We start from the raw sequence: 12,838 nt of genomic DNA, 5'->3' as shown, positions 1-12,838 counted from the left end.
AGGGTTATCTGTGAGCATCTGTGATATCCACAGTCCTGAGTCTTACGGTTTTCATTTTTGAATGACAAATACTGACTACCTACCTGAACGTGCAAGCTAGTTAGCTGTTAGCTGTAGTAATGCATGGTCTTTTATTGAAGCTTTTTGGCTGAGACACAAGCAAAGTAAGGCTGACTTAAGTAATGGTTGACTTTTGTTGCTGTTGATGTTGGTTTGGTGCGTCGGGGAGAATATACTGGGTAGAGCCCAAAGAACATTTAAGCAGCACTGAAAAAGTAAAGCAACATGATATTGAAAACTTAGCACATCTGTTTTAGATGATTTGAAACAAAGTTTATTGGATATCTAACGTCTGCTTTATGCATGAACAGCAGATTTTCCCAGCCATATTCTCAGGAACTCAACTGGATGATTTGCATCCCTGGAAAAATCCAGGTGGGAAATTTATCTGACTTCTATCATTTGTCATTTCACGCAGGTGAAATGAGTGGGAGCAAAAGTGAGTCAGGGAAGGGTGTGCGTGTGTGCATGAGCTGCATGTGACTTTTTTACATCTTTTGCATGCCTGTTAAGTATGTGCGGGTGTGCGTATGTTTGTACATGTGTGCGAGCGAAGTGAGTCAGAGGAAGGTGTGTGTGATGTCAAGCCCAGACAGGCTCTGCTGTGGTCCAAGTTCAGGTTGCTGTCAGGTGGTAGTGGTTAGTTAACAGAGCTGGTAATTACCTCAGACTGTCGGGCTGAGACACTGGCCAGATACCCTCAGGATACTGTGGGAAAGTACATTTAGTAGGTCATTGCTGTATTTCCCTCACAGTCCTCCTGCAGGAGAAAATGACCCCTTCACCAGGTGTTTAGATACAGTATATACAGGAAAAATCTATTTGTAAAGGATCTTTCAAATGACAAAATGTGCTTATAAACTGCAGCCCGTTGCATATACATAGGTATAACAATAATATAATAAAAAGAGTCAAAAGACAGTTTTCATGTAGTTTGCATGTGTGCATCTGTTGACTTACTGTGTCCTTTTTGCTTTGACAAATGAGCATCTATTTCATAATGCACTTTTTTCTAAAAAATGTAACCTTTATGTAGCCCATGTTTTGAGTAAGTACGGCTATACTGCCCATCAGAACTGACTAAATAATTTACCCATATACCGGTCTCTTATTATTTAGTTTTCAATAGGAGAAGTCTGGTTGCAGTGGTTGACGTGTTGCAGGCATCAAATTCAGATAGTATTTACAACAAAGAAAAAAATAGTCCCACATTTTTAGAATCAGGTTAAATAAAAACACTGTTCGATGGAAGGTGATGATGTGATGAAACTATGGACCTATTTCATGTTGCAGCTACTGAACCACAAGATGACCTCTTTAATTTTTAAATAAGTCTTCCAGTAAGTGATTTATCATTCTAGAGAACTTCCCGACTCTCTCACTTCTTTGGTCAGTGGTATGACTTTGCAGTCTGACTACTGGTATTCAGGCTTCATTTTCCACTGAAGATAACTTGATTTAATGATTAACTGCAGTGATGTCAGCTTTCTCAGCTGGAGGATCCTAAGTCAAGTAAACCATTTCCACTCTTTTCTACTTCCTTCTGTCCAGCCAAAGAAAATTAAATCGGGTCACTTTCGCAGTTTGCATCCGTCAGTAAAATCATGTGTGAGATTGTCCATCGCTGTTGGAAGGGATCCAAATCACCTAGCATGACCTTGGGACTCTGTGGGAAAGCAGAGAAAAGGGTCAATGCTTTTGGCCAGTTTGCTTCTCCTTACTCATCATTTCTACAGCGGTATGAGGCTGCTTTTTCCACTTCTGCTTGCCGTCCTACTTACAGCGGACCTACATCATTTCACAGTGGCAACAAAATTTCATAGCTGCCCAACAGAATGACAGGGAACTGAAAATGACAGAACGTCCCATACACGGTATGTTGGGAGCAAACAATGAATCTCTGCTGTTGTATGTTTTATTTTTCTTTCCTTGGAAGGGATACCGTAGTTTCTGTAAAAAGCAGTTCTTTACTTATATGCTGTGTGTATGTTTTAGACCACAGCAGCCTTGGACAGTGGAATTAACTATATTTAACCTTAACTTGGACATGAAATTTGCATTGAGAAGGAAAAGACAACATCTTCAAAGGGTTACGATGGTGCAGTTCTTGCTCCCGCCTCGCTCTTCTTCTCTCCGGTTCCCACGCTGCCCCTTACCTGACTTACCACAATTTGAATCAAATCACTAGTGGCCAATTGGCTGTTCTGGCCATGTGACCTACATCGGCCCTAAAAGCACCGCCTTTTGAGATTGGTTTCGGATTTTCCCATGGGAGCTGCCTACACAGCCAGTGCAGTACGAGTGTGTGTGTGTGTGTGTTTGAGAACGTTAGGGAAAAATCTCCCACCCCCCTCCCTCCCTCTCTTTCCTACCTCCTCTCCACTATCCCCCTTTCTCTCCTCTTTTTTCCACCACCTCCCATCCTTTGAAACACAGTATCACACTTTAGATAGCCTTTGTTGTCACGGCAAGGAGCATTCTTTCTCTGGCACGGCCACACGGAGTGTGAGAACGCAGGAGGTTCCCTGAAAAACACAGAAAGAACAAAAGACAGAGAAAGGAAACACAGCAATGTAGCAACTGCCTAAAAGTCTTCAGAGTTAAATAAATAGAAATTAAGAAAATATGTTTTGGTTAGCTGGTTTATTTTTTGGTGCCCGACTTAAAGACAACATTGAAATACAGTTTGGCAAGTTTGCCGCTGTTGAACTGTGAGGAAAAACCAGAATCTGCTGTCAGACACAGTCAGTACAATGGAGACAAGAAGGAGAAGAATTTTTATTTCATTCAGATGTTTATTTAAATTCAAGGACCATTGACGTTGGTTGGTTTCCCTCATTTACAATGATGTTGAATTACAAACAAGTTAAAATAAAAAGAAAAGGGAAAAACAATCTCATACAATCGTACAATGTACAATGTAGTGAAACTGGTTTTCTGCATTTATCATCCGTCCCGGTGGAGTAGTGGGCAGCCAACATATACTGCCTAGGGACCAACTCCAGATCTAAACCAGTGCCTTGGTTAGAGCCCGACCAGAACTTGATTTTTGGGGCAGATGCAGATACTGATATTAAGGAGTAAAAAAAAAAAAAAAAACAGATAATGATATATCGGCTGATAAACATAAATTTTTTTCAGTAATCAAATGTGATTATCAAATGCTTGTGACGAAGATTTGTAACAGAGGCTGGATATTTGACATTTTAATAATAAACTTTATTGCCAAAAATGACATGAAACAGTAAACATCAATAAATCATAAACTACTCCAAACATCATGTTCTGCATTATAAGCTCTTAAAATATCTATCTATATAATATACAGATGTATAGATATATATTTAATATCATCACATATCAGACAACATTTAGGACAATACTGATATATCTGAGAAAGACCAGTATTGGCTGATAATATTGGCCAATCGATACGTTGGCCAATCGATACATTGGTCAGGCTAGCCTTGGTCAAGGGCACTGACCGAAGAGTTGACCTTATATACATGTTTTGATGTTGGGGGAAACCAGAGGAAACCTACACTAGCACAAAGGGAACAAACAACTCCACACAGAAAGGCCTCAGCCAAGATTCAAACCTAGGACCTTCTTGATGTGAAAATTTTTTTAAAAAAGCTTGTTAGATGTGGTTAGTGAAGACATGCCTCCAAAAGACGCATGTGTAAAACACGATAACATGGCAATGTGGACAGGCTGCAGGCACCACCTGACCAACCTGCACAGACTGCATTGAATGGAGCTTCACGCTCTGCTTCTGGATGATCACAAACATGATATTTTGCCTGTGCAAACATGCCAAATTTGACTTGGTTTGACAGTACTATCAGACGTGCAGGAGCTGCAGAGACGACACCTTTTGCACCTTGGTGCTTCTTAGGCTCTGCGTGACAACTGCACGCCTTAAAACTCTAGTATTCAAGAGGTTCTGTGGAAAAATAAGACCTTCGTGTTCCTGCAGCAAGCCAAAATCAAGAAAAATGTTACTGAAATCATCCGGTCCAACCTGGTGTCAAACACCCACCATCTGTCTTCATTCAGATATGAAACACCACAAGACCTCACTAACTTTGTTTTGTCTCTTGAGAAGCATTAATGCACCTAAAGCTCTGATAGTCAGGAATATTTTTATCTCAATATCTGTTAATATCACTGTGATGCTTCGTAACATCAGAGCATAATTTGTCATAACGTAATTTCTAAATTAACTTTATTTCCTTTTCTTCACACCTTTTGTTTTGCCATTTCTTTATTTGTCTAATATATCTCTGCAGGATCTTTGGATTTGTCGCTAGCTGTGTTTTGATTAATTTAAGATTTAATTATTTCCATCCAGGTTGCGTGTGTGTGAGATGGTGTGCGTGTGTGCCTGCCGGTCCGTGGCTTAGCCTTGAGAGTTCAGAGCAGGTTCTGGCTTGCTCAACTCTGGGAAACTTTGAGCTGAGCAAATAGCTGGGTCTGTTTTCCTGGCTGTCGACACACTCGTATGTGTGAGCCATGTGTATGCGCTGCGAGCACTTGTATGCATGCGGTTTATGCACACTGCAGTGTAGCCTGTGCGAATTGTAAAGTGTTGTGTGTGTGTATGTGTGTGCGTGTGTGTGTGTGTGAGGCAGAATACAAAGAGGAGAATACAGACTGTACTGAGGGAGAGATGGGCTTCATTCCCACAGGCAAGACAGGAGATGACACCTCTGCTATTCCCACACCTCCACTGTCTAGCCGCTTTCTCCCGTCCTGACCTCAGTTACCGCAGAGACAAACAGCGCTCTGCATGTGCACACAGAAAGAAGACACGCTTTTTCTGATTTGCAGTCTTCATTACACTTTTCCCGGGTTAGAGAGAGAAGGAGCGGCCTTGAGCAAGCCAGTCAAGAATCCTTGCATTGGTAGGTCTGCAAGTGCGGTTTGATTTACAGCTCACCTCTAAGTGGAATGCTGTTTGCTGGGTGGAGCTCAGGTGTGTTGACAAGGCTTTTAGCACTGACATGCTGTCAGGATGGCTTACAGACGAGTGTGTGTGTGTGTGTGTGTGTGTGTGTGTGTGTGTGTGTCTGTCTGTGCACGTTAGGGGCCGGCAAACAAGAGGTCACTAATGTCCCACCAGCGCGACCTTTAGCGTGGAGAAGGACAGGACAGCATGGACATGTGAACGTTACTGAGGCGTGAACGCTGTCTCCACACACACACACACACACACACACACACACACACACACACACACACACACACACACACACACACACACACACCACACACACACCACACACAGATCTGATCTTTCTGAAACACTTAGCCCCTTTCACACCAAAGCAGCTACTGAGGAAACATGTCTGTTTGCCATTGGTGTGAATGGGTCATGACAAATATTCAGGCTCTGCAACTCTGGTCCACACTGGTCTCACACTTTACGACTTGAACAGGTGAACTCTGGTTACTATAGTTACCACGGCATTACTAAAGTAAACTTGACATGTGTTGCAGCTATCTGACAGAGAGAGCTAAAAGTTGCAATATGCTCCAGTAGATTTAAGGACATTGGCCCCTCCCCCGACATCTTTTTCACGTCAGTTATTGTAATGTAATGTCTTTGTTCTACATTTCACCAGCTCTCTGCATGAGTTGCCGTTCATTTCATGTGTTCAAACTTTTGTAAACAACAAGACATTTAAATCATACAAAATGTTCTGTCAAGACAGAAGAACAAAATGAAGCACATATTCAAAATGAACAAATTTTTTCTTGGCATTACAGAAGTTTGTCACATTGAGCCAACTAACCCAACAGCCAGTGTAAAAGTGGAGAATTATATCCCCTCTTTTTTCTCTCCAAGACAGCGTTGTTAAGTAAAAAACCTCTTGAAAACACTTCTTTTAACCCTGCCGCTAATGACTGTTTTATTTTTTGTCTAGGCGTGTAACTGTGATCAGTATGTGGCCGTGCCCAGAAAGGACATGATCGGGATGCTCAAACAGAAAGGTCAGTGAAACCAAACATAGTAGAGGAGACCTCTTGTTAGAAGAATATTGAAGGATGTATCTACATGCCGTTACTGAAGTCTTTACATCTGTTAAGGGTAGTTTTGGACTTGCTTTGGCCATCAGAAGCAGAGTAGGGCGGTTCATGCCTTGCCTACAGCAGGACTCGTAATTTAGCGGATGGGACAGGGGTGTGATGTCTTTCAACAATGTCTTGTGTCACATGTCAACGCGTTACATGTGCAACTGACAATCGGGAGATTTAAAAGGAGCTATCAGCAGGTGGCACCTAACTCTCCTTACCCTTGGAGCAATGTTCAAGGTCCACTGCTATATAACAGGGATGGCAAATGATTGTTTTTGCAGAAAGCGCTTGACATTTATGACACTACAAGTCACGCCTCTATTGCTTGCAAAACGCTGGCATGCCATCCAAATCATACTGGGGCTGCATAATGCCGCCGTTGTTTTGTTCAGTGAAAGAAATAAAGGCAGCCTAACGGAGGTTCTTCATTGCGGCTGTCTTGCACGATCTCTGTGTAAAAAGTGCTTTTGACTGTTCAAGAATAACTTCATTAAATTTGAGTATTTTGTTTGTAGGATTTTTGGAGGACCAGGACAACACTGACCACACACTACAGCAGGATGAGGAGATGACCCCCAGTGTGACCTCTGACCTCCCTAGGTATGCCCTTCAGTGTCAATGGGCCCCCCTTTCAGGTCTGGACCCCGACACCCTGACCTTTCCCGGGGGGGAACCCATACAGCTCCACACCGTACCCCCCGGCCTCCTGCCGAGGATACCGCTCTTCTATGTCTGCACCAGATGTGGCAAGGTGTTCTGGGAAGGCTCTCACTTCGGTCGTGTCCTTTCCATGTTTCAGGACGTCTTTCACATAACAGACACTGACTCAGCTGCAGCGCCCGTTCCAACAGCTCAGCGTGACTGACTGAAAGAGGAGCTGCTACAGTTTACCTCATCCTTAAGAAGACATCTACAATAATTCTTTGCACATTTAGGTCCCAGGAACCATCTCTCAGAATCCATATTAATTGCCTCATAGATATTATTGTTTTTATTTTCACATCTGTCAGAGTTCTTTTCACATGTATAAAGTTTCAACAGTTTTAAACTTATCGCGTTTATAAGAATTGAAAATTCAGTGAACCAAAGAATCTTTTTACTTCGTGATTTCTTTTGTTGATTATTCTCACTGTTATATCATTCACTCAGCAGGGAAATATGTTATGAAATGTAAGTAGATGAATTAATGTTAAGTTTGTTCCATTTAACATTGTTTTATTGTTTTGATCTTAAAGCTGGGATGAAATGATGACAGGACTTTGTCTTTTTAAGCAGTCTTTGGTAATTTGATTCTCTGTGTTTACATTTGTGTACCGTTCAATTGTTAAGCTGGAGGCTGCTGAGTAAGTGTTAATAAACATTTCTTTTCTTAATCTACGAGAAGTCATAATCGTTTGTCCGTCCGCAGGTATGTTTCAGAATCAGCCCAATCGCCAGATTAAATGTTAGCTAAGTATGTTTCTGCAAACCACAGATAAGTAAAAGCTTTATGTTTCTTTATGGTGCAACTTTACTTTCTTTAGCTTGAATTTTCTAACTCTGTCTTGTCATAATGCTTTGTGTATGCTCTGGTTAAGTTTAGGCACAAAAAGCACTTGGTTAGGGTTAGGACAACAACATGGTTTGGCTTAAAATACCCGTTTTTGCAGCCTCGAACACAGCCGGAATTATCCCGAGGTCTCTTTTAAACAACTGGTTCTGTCGCCACAAACACAGCTGGAGATTGCCTGACTTCTATAGAAAAGTAACCGGTTTTGGTCACCACAAAAACAGCTGGAAATGTCTCTAGGTCTCATTAAAAAACACCCAGGTCTGTTATCACAAACAGGGCGGGAGATTGCCCGACTTCCTGAGAAAAACATCTAGTTTTGGTCACCACAATCTCAGCTGGAAATTGCTCTTAGTTTAACCAAAAAATATCCTGTAGTTTCAACATGGACGCGAACCGCGGCCACCTGTTTGGCAGCCTTGTCGTTTTCAACTCCCATCTGACCCTGGATGTGAAAGTCAGGTAATAAATACGTAACGTAAATGTGATATGGCACATTTTGTACATATGGGACATAGCCTATGACACAAACAAACTTGGGTGTACAGTATCTGTGGTTTGCATGAACAATGTTATATCCAGGTGACTGGGCTGATTAGAATTTACAAAACAGATGGTAAAGAACTAAGAGGTGACAGATTGATGAGATCATCCAAGCTTCACTGATGTCCATCAGGTGTAACACTAACAGTGTAGGGGGGGTGGGTTTCCTGCCCCGAGGCTGAAGAGCAGGCAGGTCACAGAGTAACCCAACACATACACCGCCTGAATCCCTTCATATGTTCTCATACCTTTCTCTCTAACTCTGCTCTCCTCGGTTCACAAATCCCACACTGGATTTGTGTGATTGCAGAAAATGAGATTGCCCAAAAGGGTTTTCAGAGATCTAATGTGGAAAAATCTGCAACTAAAGATGTTCTGGTGTCTTTTAAAACATTTGTTTTTGAGACTGCATTGGAAGACTGAGTTTTGCACATAAAATCCAAGAAACCACAACCAGATGTGCACTTTATCTAACTGATCACTTAATGTGCATCAAAAAAGCCACAGTGATTTCCAAAGACAGGTCATCATACCGTGAATCACTGATGTAAATGTGTTTTCAATGACTGGGTTTGAATCACAGCAGCTGCCGTCGGAAACAAGTGATTATTTTTGTTGCTTTCTTTTTCGTGACATTTAAGGCAGTGAGAGCATTTCTCCAGAACGTGATTATCATACCAATAACAACCACTGAGGTTTCAGATGTAACATGTTTCACACCTCTAAGCTCTATTTCAAGAAATTGTTTGAATAACAAGTCAGGACCTCTACGTGTCAATCATGTAACACCACATTACTAGTTGCATAATCCTAAAGCCAATACTAAATGTAGGCTAAGGGCTTTTGTTCCAGTAAATAATGTTACACCATCAACAACGCAGTTATCTGGAAGGACATAAGTATTGTCACCTCTGAAGAACGAAGTCGAAGACCGCTGACTGTTCATCGCTGTCAGCGTTTCTTTGAGATTTGAACCTGACGCTCGTATGTCCCATCTGGGCTACCACTCCAACAAGAAACTGTCTTGGACAAAGGAGATCATGTGGATTACTGCACAGACATGACACAGATGTGTGATTATATGCATATTAGTTACTCTTAAACAGAATTTTTTTAGTTTAAGGTATTCAGTATAATCTTGTTATGAATTGAGTAGTTTTTGTTTATCTTTTCACCAACTATTTGTAGAATTGGTTGCCTTGTTTCGCAAAAAGTGTTGATATGTCATGACTAATGTCATTGTTAGCGGTTAACACTTAATACTCTTACGGTTAATACTCATGAGTCACAGCTTTTGGGTTTCCAGATTATTTAGCAATGTACAGCAGTTTGTCAGATCATCAGGAAACATCATTTACAGGATTCCTGTACACGGACATGAAATTAAAAATACTTTTTGCGACTCTCAGCACAAATATCTTTTGCGTCAGCACCATGTTTCTTTGATTGAAACGCGACATGTATGTGGTCTGGGCGTATGAGGCCAGGACTGTCGCACCAGAACCCAGGGTTTTGCATCCACTCTGAAGTAAGTTTGGTTTCGGCAACAGAACCACTTTAGTTTAGGTGAGGAAAAGATATTTTCAGTTCGTCAAACACTCAAATCGAATCTGCAGAATTCACTTTGGTTGAGGTGAGGTGATCATAGTTGGTAAAATAAAACAAATCTGTAGTTGTAATTGTTAACAGGGTTTTGAAGGACTTGGGTCCACATCCTCTGTAGCACTTTCATACAGGGTTAAGGGAATAGTTCTTTCATGTCCAGGTGATGTAGCCGGAGCCAGCAGGGGGTTATCTTAGCTTACCACAAAGACTGGAATCAGGGGGTAATGGCTAGCCTGACTCAGGTTTTTGTGTGGAATAAGCACACTAGATATAGTGCGTTAATTGGTGAGCTTTAAAATTGCAGACAGGCAGATTTTGTAACCTTTGGACAGAACACAGCTAGCTGTTTCCCCCTGTTTCCAGTCTTTATGCTAAGCTAGGCAAACTGGCTGCTGACTGTAGCGAAGCATAAGTTGTTGGTCTTTTATAACGCAGTGACATCAGAGCAGTATTAGAATCAGCTGGTGTTAACAGATACTAAACTCAAAGAATAACCAAAGAAACAACTTCAAACTTAAAGTCCTTATATGTATTCAGCCGTATTTCATTCATGCATTCAGATAAGGGCAACTGATTCCCATCTCTGTATAACGTTATCTCAAGTTAACCTCCAGGTGTGGAAAAAGATGTTAAACTGGGAGCATGACTGATCTTGCCAGCAGAAGATGGCTGATGAGATCAATCTGTAGAAGAGACTGGCCTAATTGTTGTTGACATCAAATTATAGGGGAAGAAACCTCCTTATCCGCAAAATGAGGGTTCAACGACACGCCACTGTTTTATAGTTACTCCTGTTAATGCAGTTTTATGCGAGGTGACGCATGTCTTTCATACATCCTGGAACACCACAAACATTGGCGCGCTGCAGTGCGCCCCCTCCCCAAATCAGCCCGTACGATAACCACAGTAACACTGATCTGAAGCATTTTTATTTGCTATGAATGAAGTCGACACACTAGCTCCCGAATAAGCCTCTGTGTGTCTTGTCCCGTCCTTGTCCGGGTGGTCGCAGGCTGCCCCTGCCTCTGCGCAGAACGCGAGCTTTCTGCAGCAGCACCGTGTTATTTGATCCTTGCTCTTTCTTTGCTGGGAAGAAAAGCTCGCCTCTTTCCCACGCTCTGAGGACACGTGGTGCCCGGAATGAATTGGATTCAGAAGGCCCTCCCTCCCGGTGAAACGTCATCGCTCTCTCTCTCTCCCCCCCTCTATCTCTCTCTATCTGCCTCGCACACATGCACACACACTGAGTTTAGTTCAGCATGCTTTCTTACACCTGAATGTATAAGAACATTCCCAACGCGTCATAGTTTAAACATTTTTTTTTACATGACAGTTTCAACGTGTATTTTCCTGTGTGTGTGTGTGTCTCAGTGTGTGTGAGCGTTCCTGTCTGGACTGCAGATACATGCATGCGCGCAACATGCCGGGACGGGACAGGAGGCTCCTCCCGGTCTGTCTGGCCCCGGCTGCCCCGGGTCCCGGCGCCAAAACTCGGCACAGCGCACGGATCTGCCTCGATCTGTCCGGGCGCTCCGCTCACAAGGCAGAAACACAAGCCTGCACGACTCTGGGCTCTTTCTATGTCGCTGGGGGGGAAAAAAAAAAAACTACACGTCTTGTTTATCAACTCACAGCAAAAGAACGGAGATATTGCCAAAAAATAGAACCAGAATCGACTTGTATTATCTTTGTGGGAACCGTTTCCATTAACTTTGAGGAGAATCGGCCTCAGTGCAGCCTCTGGGCCAAGGTGACCTCTCAGACTAACTGCAAACTAAACTAAAGGATGACTAAAAGATTTTTGGATCGATTATTCCTAATTATGACTGTGGTTGGCGTGCGCTTTTACGCACGCACACAGCGCGTAATTCTAGCCTTTACACAACTGTGTTAGTAATTCGGCCTGTCAAAGAGAAACAGAGAGGTTGTAAAATAATTGTTTAAAGTATTTCATCTGTGCTTCAAGTGAATCTACACAACAGTCTCATGATTGTATCTGGTTTTGGCTGCTTCCCAGACACACATTACCAAGAAAAGACTCAGGAGCGAAGTGGTGGCGGGCAGAGAGAGAGAGAGAGAGAGAGAGAGAGAGAGAGAGGGGAGCAAATGCCACAGAGTTTGGGGGAGAAACTCTTCCAGTCAGAGAAACTTTTGGCTCCTGCGGTCTGTGCAAATGTTTTCCAAGTGTCCAGACGCGCTGAAGCCAAAGCTCTGATAGCGGACAGATGTTCCTGATTTTCCAGAAGATGTTCTGCACCGTTCTGTAGAAAAACCCCACGAAAAAAACAAACACATTTTTACAAACACATTCAAAACTGATCCTAAAAATACTAGATATGAAAATGGAACCATAACACCATAACCTTTTTACATTTCCTGCCAGTGTGCCCATGCAGGTCAATGTTGTGTTAAATGAAGGCCATAGAGAGGAACACATCTGTTACTGTAGCGGCCTACGTAGAAAAGTCCGGGTTAGGTGTTCTCCACATTTCTATAAATGAGTCAGCGTTGCGGTCTTTGTTTTGGAGCTTTTGCAGCTGTGGGTGCAGAGGAACAAACAGACACACAAACAGTCACCTGCAGATGCACCTGAACGTGTCCAAAACAGATGAATCACAGTCTCTCAGACAAAGCGTTTGTCCAACAAATCCATGACAAACATCCAAGATGTGGTGGCACACAGAAATACTCGTTCCTGACTGACTGGCTGGCAGGATGAATTTCATTGTACACTGGGATGCCTTTAAACATAGGTCAGGCCAACGGTTGAATCACGGTTCAGAGCGCATGGTTAACTTTAAAGTAACCATAGAAACCATGCTGTTGAAACCAACAATACTGTAAGTTCAAGTCAAGTCAGTTTTATTCATGAAGCCAGCAGAAATGGATCATACTTAAAGTGTTTGTGTCCATAGTTTATCCTCGATAATACACCCCAAGGTGTCTTGTAATTGAAGATAATGAACCCATAAGTCAGAGTCACTTAGTTTAACTTTAACA

General features: G+C 42.4%; 1 protein-coding gene across 2 annotated transcripts in view; it reads left to right on the top strand.

Annotated features, from left to right (window-relative positions):
• exd3 (exonuclease 3'-5' domain containing 3) overlaps nt 1-7,518 on the top strand; it is a 43,243-nt gene extending 35,725 nt beyond the window's left edge. Inside the window, exons 20-22 of one of the 2 annotated variants that reach the window (XM_084384125.1) lie at nt 5,991-6,057; nt 6,657-6,741; nt 6,941-7,518. In XM_084384125.1, coding sequence (XP_084240251.1) covers nt 5,991-6,057; nt 6,657-6,741; nt 6,941-6,956 — 168 coding nt within the window. In that variant the 3' untranslated portion in view covers nt 6,957-7,518. Of the gene's footprint in view, nt 1-5,990; nt 6,058-6,656 lie in introns of both variants that reach the window. The other variant, XM_084384124.1, reaches the window with a different exon arrangement.
• Nucleotides 7,519-12,838: the final 5,320 nt, after the last annotated feature.

This window comes from Pagrus pagrus (genome assembly GCF_965226575.1).
Source record: "Pagrus pagrus genome assembly, chromosome: 19".
Classification (NCBI taxonomy): domain Eukaryota; kingdom Metazoa; phylum Chordata; class Actinopteri; order Spariformes; family Sparidae; genus Pagrus; species Pagrus pagrus.
This window is presented reverse-complemented; position numbering and strand designations above follow the sequence as displayed.